This window comes from Lepisosteus platostomus, chromosome 6, assembly GCF_059453375.1.
Source record: "Lepisosteus platostomus isolate fLepPlt1 chromosome 6, fLepPlt1.hap1, whole genome shotgun sequence".
In the NCBI taxonomy this organism is placed as follows: domain Eukaryota; kingdom Metazoa; phylum Chordata; class Actinopteri; order Semionotiformes; family Lepisosteidae; genus Lepisosteus; species Lepisosteus platostomus.
Genome location: NC_142616.1, coordinates 44,981,731 through 44,989,871, shown reverse-complemented (window position 1 = coordinate 44,989,871; position 8,141 = coordinate 44,981,731). Strand labels below are relative to the sequence as shown.

At 45.4% G+C, this 8,141-nt stretch overlaps 1 protein-coding gene across 16 annotated transcripts in view; it reads right to left on the bottom strand.

Moving 5' to 3' along the window:
* Positions 1–480: 480 nt before the first annotated feature.
* usp54a (ubiquitin specific peptidase 54a) overlaps positions 481–8,141 on the bottom strand; it is a 100,845-nt gene continuing 93,184 nt past the window's right edge. For 14 of the 16 annotated variants that reach the window (XM_088636079.1, XM_088636072.1, XM_088636078.1 and 11 more), the window contains 3 exons: positions 6,519–6,659; positions 3,021–3,237; positions 481–2,155 (listed from right to left, as the gene is read on the bottom strand). In XM_088636079.1, coding sequence (XP_088492205.1) covers positions 1,515–2,155; positions 3,021–3,237; positions 6,519–6,659 — 999 coding nt within the window. In that variant the 3' untranslated portion in view covers positions 481–1,514. The remainder of the gene's footprint in view (positions 2,156–3,020; positions 3,238–6,518; positions 6,660–8,141) is intronic. The other 2 variants (XM_088636075.1, XM_088636089.1) reach the window with 2 other exon arrangements.

Genomic DNA, 8,141 nt, shown 5'->3' with positions numbered 1-8,141 from the left:
TCAGTGACAGCAGAAACAAAAACCCAGGAAATATAGCATTAAGGGATAGTAGTTCAGGTGGGTAGCTGCGTCAGCATGCGTAGGCTGCAAAGGAACAAGTAATAGGTTTATTCCATGCTGAAAAAAAGAAGAAAGAGAACACAACGTTTTGGCCGTGGAGCCTTCTTCAGGTGTGAGAGAGACAGGGCAGTAGGCAAAGGTAAAGTAGCGGGAGAACAAAGGTTGAGAGGGAGGAGGAGTGAGAGGCGGGAGCAGGGGACAGAAAGAGAGGCCAATCAAGAGGTGAAATTACTTGTTCCTTAGCATTAAAGGATGTAAGTCTTAGAAAACTGAATGCTAACTATAAATATTTTTACTTGAAATACCTGCTTAATACTCGAGCATGGCCAGCTAACTTGAAAAAAGCTTAGTTACAGAAGATGTGAAATGTGCCCCAAATTCAACATACTGAAGCATGTAAAGCAATCAGACACCTCCACCTTAGTCTTCTCTCACTTATAATGCTTCACCCCTTTTAGTCTCCATATTAACTTGTTTTCTGTCACAAATTCTCTCCTGCTCCTGCCTCGTCCCACTTGTGTGATCAGGATCACACGCTGGAGCCCTGGGCACAAGATATCACCCCTGTCCCTTTCAGAAGTTAATGCCCGACCAGATATTGGCCTTGCACGCAGACTTAGAAAAAGTAAAAAAAATGCTTTCTTTTTGTCTGGCCCCTCATTAGGAAGGTTGACAGAGGACCTGCCTATCCTTGTAGCTTCCATCTGAAAATGCAAGACATGCAATGAATTTTAACATCCAAATAGCAGGCATCCAGACAGATTTACTTTAGAAATAAATCTGGGAAAATCTACTGTAAATCATCACGTACAAACAGCCGGAAGAGCTATTTTGTGAAACTGGGAATTTTCCATTGCGAAGTCTGGACTCAAACGCTTCAACCAAACACACTGAGGAGGTCTCACGGATCTACGTGATACTCCAAACCTGCATACCTGCGAAATAAAACCAGAACAACTAAAACCAGTCCTGAACAACACTGACGTCCAGACTAGGATCTGCACATTATCACAATATAATATCCATATGATGTATTTGTCACTTTTAAAGAAAATGCATGATCCCTGTCCCTAATGCATTTCAATAACTCACACTAAAAACAAGATGATCAAAAGCAAAGAAAGCTTTAAAACGTGAAACATAAAAAATACTGGCCTATCTATTTTCTGTTATGGGTCTCCCATAGTACTGAACTGATCCCACAAGAGGGCAGTGCACTGGCATCAGTGCTGTCTGGACCAAACACACACCCTCCCATTTCTGGAGGACCTCCTTTCAGAACCTCACCACGCTCAGCGCCTGACACCTGAGCAACATGCCAAAAGAGCACAGCAATGACAGAGGGTGGCCTGGGTCAGCTGGGTGACCAAGGCTGTGGGCATCTCACAGCTTGTGTGGCGGACACAGGCCACATATACATTGGTCAGCCGAGTGACCAGGGCCATAGGCGTCTCTCAGCTGGTGTGGCGGACACGGGCCATGTACACTCTGCAGGCCTGGCAGCAGCTATGAGGGGGCTCTGTAGGCCTCTGTTGGCACAGAGAGCAGGGCTGGGCAGAGCTCAGCACAGCCCTGGTATAGGGGGCAGGCTGGAAACCAGAGCCCACAGAAGGCTTCATCATGGGGGGGTTCAGTCTGATGTTGCTGTCCCTCCAGTCTTTCTCGGGGGGCATGTCCAGGCGGAGAGGCTGTGCGGGTGAAGCAGATACCGCTCGCTGGGTCGGGAGGGTCTGGTAACGGTGGGCAGGCTGGCGGTTGGTGTCATGAGGACTGGGCAGCGCAGGTCTCCTGCTGTAGGCATCTGGGGCTGTCCTGCCCTGCGTGGTGCCAGGGCGACTGCTGCCAAGGGTGGCACAGCTGGTGTGTAGGTGTGCCCGGTGATCAGGAGCGCGGGAGAAGCACGCAGCTCCGATGGGAACGTGCCGTGGTGCGTTACCTCTGGGCTGGGAAGCCATGGGGGTCGCCCCTGGCACTGCCCTGCGAGGCGCCCTGGGCAGGGTGCCATAACTTAGTGCAACACTGTGGTAGTTTTCACTGGGGAGAGCTTCACTCCGGTCAAGCACAGCCAAAAACTTCTTGACCTTCTGGTGATCTCCTGCAGGACAGAGGGCAAGGGGACAACCAGAGGTCACACATATCAAGGGTTAAGCTAGGAAGCCAAAAAAACAAACCAACAAAACAATAATCTAGAAAAAAAACAATGGCACCTAAATATATGCTAGTCGTGGTGTATGAAGTCTAATGCCATTCAATTTTCCCACATGATTTCCCAGTACTTTGGTTTAATTCTGCAACCTGGGTGTGTACTGTTTTGGTTACTGTCTTGCATTGCATTATCTTACAAACTGACTGCTTTTGTTGTCTGTTATATTTTTTATACTATACTCACTGCTTGTTCTGAATTGAAGTTGCCTTGAATAAAAGTGTCAGCTAAATGGTGGTGAAATTTATAAAGATCATGAAACAATTATTTATGGAATATGGATTGTTTACAGTCAATTACATTTCATACCTTTTTTGGTTTGTACTGATTAGCACTGCCCAAAGGCTGTGTGATTCTGAGCAAAACAGGGGGAAAAAATTTTCTAGGCAACACTGGAATTAGAATAATGAAGGTGGCTCACTGCTATTTCAATAAACCAGTTTTTAATTACAACAAACATAAAAACAGATTTAGCTTAAAAGAGGAGCCCTGGCACACTGATAACAGAGCTGCAACACAACACTAAGCACAAAACTGTGCAGACACAAACAGTTCTAGGTTTGACACATCAGCTTTCTGCATCATGCAGGGCTTACTGCAGGTGACTGGGAACAACTGGACTCTCACAGTATTTTGCAGGGGAATGCAAATTTCTGTGTGCATTGTATTCTGAACTGCAAGCACTTGTTTCCAAACCTCCTTCCTGCAGTATGGTGACAGCAGACAGATGGCGCTACAAGCCCCGAGTCATGATTACCTGGCAGTCTCCGAGCAGGGCCCGCCACGCTGGGCCGCAGTGGCTGCTGGGATAGGTGCGGTGGTGCGACAGGGTGGTGGTGGTGTTGGGGGTGGTGGTATTGTTGGGGGTCAGAGGGAAACACAGGAGGATAGTGGGAGGAGGTGAAGTGGGGGGAGGTGTTAGGGTGACGCGGGACTCTGGTGTCCACATGCTTTGTCCTGCTGACCGAGGGCTCCTTTCAAACAAAAACAGACATGAGAAACCCGGGTGATGAGAACATGCCACACACATGTGACCACACGTGCGGTGGGGCACGAGACCGGGGCAAACAGTCAAAACAAGGTGTCACGCCTCCCTCTGCAAAACAGCACTTAAGAAACACAAACAGAGGGATGGGATGCTGAAATGAAAGCCCAAGTCAGGCAGTCTGCTGTGGGACTGCTCTCGTGACTCAGTCCTCAGTTATCTCACGCCATGCGGGGCTGAAGTGTGCCAGGCAAGAACTTCTGCATAGCCACTGAGAAAATGTGGGAAACTTTCAAATGTTTGCAAACACCTGGGTGAGCTCACATCTTTCAGCAACAATTTCATTTACAGGCAAGGTTAATTTGATCTAACAGCAAAAACAACAGTAAAATCCTTTTGTAGGTAATTAAGTGCAAAATGTTCTCCCTAAAAATACTCCTTCTTCTTAGCTATGCCAGATTATTCCCTTTTTCCATATATCACTGTTATTCTCCCAGATTGAAGACATTTTGTTTGGTTACTTATTTTGAGTAGGTGAGTAAATTTTCACAGAAATCAGAGATTTTGATCCTTCACTTTTTAGCCATATTTCAGTAGGACCGCCTGGTGTGGCCAACACTGATTTGTAAGACAACAGAAGCCACACATGGCCATGAATGCAGCGCTTAAATCAGACTTGCTGAAGTATGCAATACTTCCGTGACTAAGCCAGAGTGTTTTCCTTTACTATGCTCATGGAAATGAAAGGTAGAAGCAGATGTTTCAGGAAACTCAGTCCAGCAACTGCGATATCAAATCTCAAGAGACCTGAGAATGGCAATTACATACCATGGACACCAGATGGCAGTACAGACTACATGAAAAGTGAAAGCTAACAATATGGAGGTGATGTAATGATGACATGAATGGCAATACAGATACATGGCCATGTACAGATTCTTCAGCTCAAGGGTGAGTAAGACAAGGGGAATAAACGTCTACCTGGTCTGTCTGCAGTTATTTAAGTCACTGTGAACCTGTGTAGTGTAAGTACTGGAATACTATATCCGATGAATACCTATTTTACAGGCATCTACATAGACATACTAGAATTGTCATAGGCTGTAATCTAATTTGATGTTTAAGAGAATCTTAATTTCTTCTTAACAGGGTAAATGACAGTTCCATAGGTGTAGAAGCTGGATATTTGGTTCCTCAAGCCATATTTAATATTAAGCCAGCAGCCATATCACCCTGCAACTCACAACTGGCAGCCCACTGAACCTAAGCAGGTGTGAGCCTGGTCAGTACCTGGGAAAAACTAAGGTTGCTGCTGGATGCGGCCAGCAGGGGGTGCTCACCCAGCAGTCCTAATGCCCCAGTTTAGTGACGGGGACACTATACTGTAAACAGGCACTGTCCTTCGGATGAGACGTAAAACCGAGGTCCTAACTCTCTGTGGTCATTAAAAATCCCAATTCGTTTCTAGAAAAGACTAAGGGTGTAACCCTGGCGTCCAGGCCAAATTTCCCATTGGCCCTTACCAATCATGGCCTCCTAATAATCCCCATCTATGAATTGGCTTCATTACTCTGTTCTCCTCCCCACTGATAGCTGATGAGCGTTCTGGCGCACTATGGCTGCGTCACATCATCCAGGTGGGGCTGCACATTGGTGGTGGTGGAGGGGAGTCCCCATTACCTGTAAAGCACTTTGAGTGGAGTGTCCAGAAAAGCGCTATATAAATGTAAGCAATTATTATTATTATTATTATTATTATTATTATTATTATTATTATTATTATTATTAATATGGTTAACAAACTATTGATCCAAGTACTGACACCCTGTAATCTGAAAAATATACAGTATTTTTCAGATTACAGGGTGTTAGTACTTGGATCAATATGTGTCTGGTATATAGTTTAGAAATACATCAGTTATATTTGGGTTAAAGTACCTATCCTCACACCTATGTAGGCGTTGAAAATAAACTTTCCTTGACTCTTCCCTATTGTTTCTCCAAAAGGGCTAGCTGGTCTATCTAGTAACCAATGTGAGGAGCTGACTGACAGGAGGTTTCTGGTTCAAATCCCAGCTCTGTTCCCGTCCCACTGTGTGTCACCCAGAGGAAGTTACTTAAGCCCACTGAGCTCTGTCCTTCGGATGGGATGTCAAACTCAACACAGTCAATAAATCTGCAGCTATTCACACACAAAAGTTCACCCATCATATTCACTTAAAGGGGAACTGCAATGCTATTTCCGCATTTCGGAGTTAGAAAGAACCAGCACTAATGAGTGCATTTGAAACTGCAATAAAATTAAAATATACACAGTAACTTGTAAAATTTTATACTATATCACAAAACAAATTACATTTCCAGGTATGCGCAGCACCATATTCTGCGATTCAGAACAAGGCAACAAAACGCCCGGTGGCATGTGTGGCCCTATGACAATGTAAACGAGCAGACTTGTGAATGATTTCAAGACAGTTTTGCCGACAAATACTACGTATTCATTCTCTGCATGGAGATCACGTTGGAACGCTTCTGTGGTGAAATGTCTGCTGCACAACCTGTAAGTATTCACTCATACATCATACTACATTAATCACTATGAAGTCTAATGAACAGGAAGGGGTCACATCACATCGCAATTTGTGGGAACCCATGTTTGCAACAACACGGCGACTTACAGTTCAGGATTTTTAGTCACTGAATTCATTTTCGTTACTGAGATTTAATCGGCAGTCTGAGAAATTGGGACTGCAGTTCCCCTTTAAAGCAACTGCTAAATTAGTGACTTAACTGTTGTTTACTTGTAATATTGTACTGCCTTGTCTTCACTACTCATCATGATCCCTTGTTTCACTTTCGTTTTCCGTGTTTCTAATTGGAGCACTAAGATGTCTACTGCACATAATAAGATTTCGCCAGCTGTATCCGTACATTTTCCTTCTTTAAACTAGATTCAGTTTTATGTACACATGCACCACCAACATAATCAGAATGGCTGAACTGTACAGGATGTTAGTATGTACAGCATTCAAAGTCCTAATTTTCTTGCTCTTTCAAATTCCCTTTATTTTCAGTTTCTGGCTACAGCACAGAACTAGCTAATTATCCAAAACAGTAGTTTCTGAAAATTCCTGATTCAGCAAAACTGTTTCAGAAAATGGGGACCTAGCTGTTTTTTATAGCCCTGTAAAAACCCGCATCCTCTCTGGGTCTCCTTGAGGAGTGAGGTGTTCGTTCGGCTGTGTGTGTGGGGGTGTGCGCGGCACTCACAAAGCTGTGGGAGGTGGCGATGTGATCGGGGCGCCCTCCGATGACGGTGCCACTGAGACTGCGGGCGACACGGCGCAGGTTCTCCACGCTGTAGGTCTCGTCATCGCCCTGCGGCAGCTCACTGGGCTGTAGAGGTGCCGGCTGAGGAGAGACACCTGGCATTCAGACAGCTGACCCTGACATCTGCAGCTTGTTCAGATACTAGCAGCCTCTAGGGCTGTTCAGTGTTCAGATACCTGCACCCGCTAGCACCATTAAGAAACCTGCACCCACTGGCTCCGTTCAGTCTTCAGACATTGGCAGCCGTTAGTGTCATTCAGAAACCTGCACCTACTGGCACCGTTCAGTGTTTAGATACCGGCAGCCACTAGTGCCATTCAGATACTGGCAGCCACTAGCTCCGTTCCGTGCTCAGCTACCTGCACCCGCTAGCACCATTAAGAAACCTGCACCCACTGGCACCGTTCAGTGTTCAGATACCGGCAGCTGCTAGTGCCGTTCAGTGTTCAGACACTGGCAGCCATTAGCGCCGTTCAGTGTTCAGACACTGGCAGCCATTAGTGCCGTTCAGTGTTCAGACACTGGCAGCCATTAGCGCCGTTCAGTGTTCAGACACCGGCAGCCGCTAGTACCATTCAGAAACCTGCACCCACTGGCACAGTTTAGTGTTCAGATACCGGCAGCTGCTAGTGCCGTTCAGTGTTTAGATACTGGCAGCTTCTCGCACCGTTCAGTGTTCAGATGCTGAAGGCCGCTAGCGGTTTTTAGACACCCGGACCAGCTAACACTGATCAGGGTCTGACATACTGTACATGCTCAAGCAGAAGGACCATCCACAGACCACAGGTGAACGCGTGTGGTCAGAATACTGGATAAATAATGGCCCCAAATGGCGAGTGAACATTTTGACAAGGCTTTGCAAAAGAGCGTGGATATTGATATTACCATAGAATAATAGAATATTATTACAATAATAATAGAAATGCTTACAACAAATAATAATTAAAAATCCAATACATTTTCTGCACAAGTAGCTAACTGTTTCAGATCTGTTACTGAACATCTGCATTAGTCCATTCAGATGTTGTCCTTGTCAATAACAGACATCTTTCTCAAAGCTGCCAACTCATGAATCCTGTGTCCTTCTATCACAATATCTCCCTCCAATTTCCTCTTCCTCCATCATCCATCACAATCTCTCCACTCATTATTTTAATCTCTCTCGTGTGCTTGCTGGAAAGACTGATTCACTGCTCAGTAAAGTGAGTTGACAGCCACGGTACTGATGACCTCGGCTGCTTTGTCAAATTCTCAAGAACACCTGTGGAAACCGGGCATCTGTTATTTCTGCCTGCCTAACCTGTAGAGAGAGAAACCACACACCTCTCCTGCAATTACACCACATACCTGCCACTCAATAAGAGCCTTTACATACAGCCTTTTTCACCTTAACCTTGCACCAACATCTTTTTATGCCTTTCAGTCCTACTGTATATAGAAGTGCAGTACTTGCCCCTCAGAATACAAGCCAGTTCTGCCCTTTATCTTGTGCATGTTGTGTTTTAATGCAATATGCACTACGTTAGCTCATAATGATGTCCTGTTGCTCTCTCAGCAACAGCT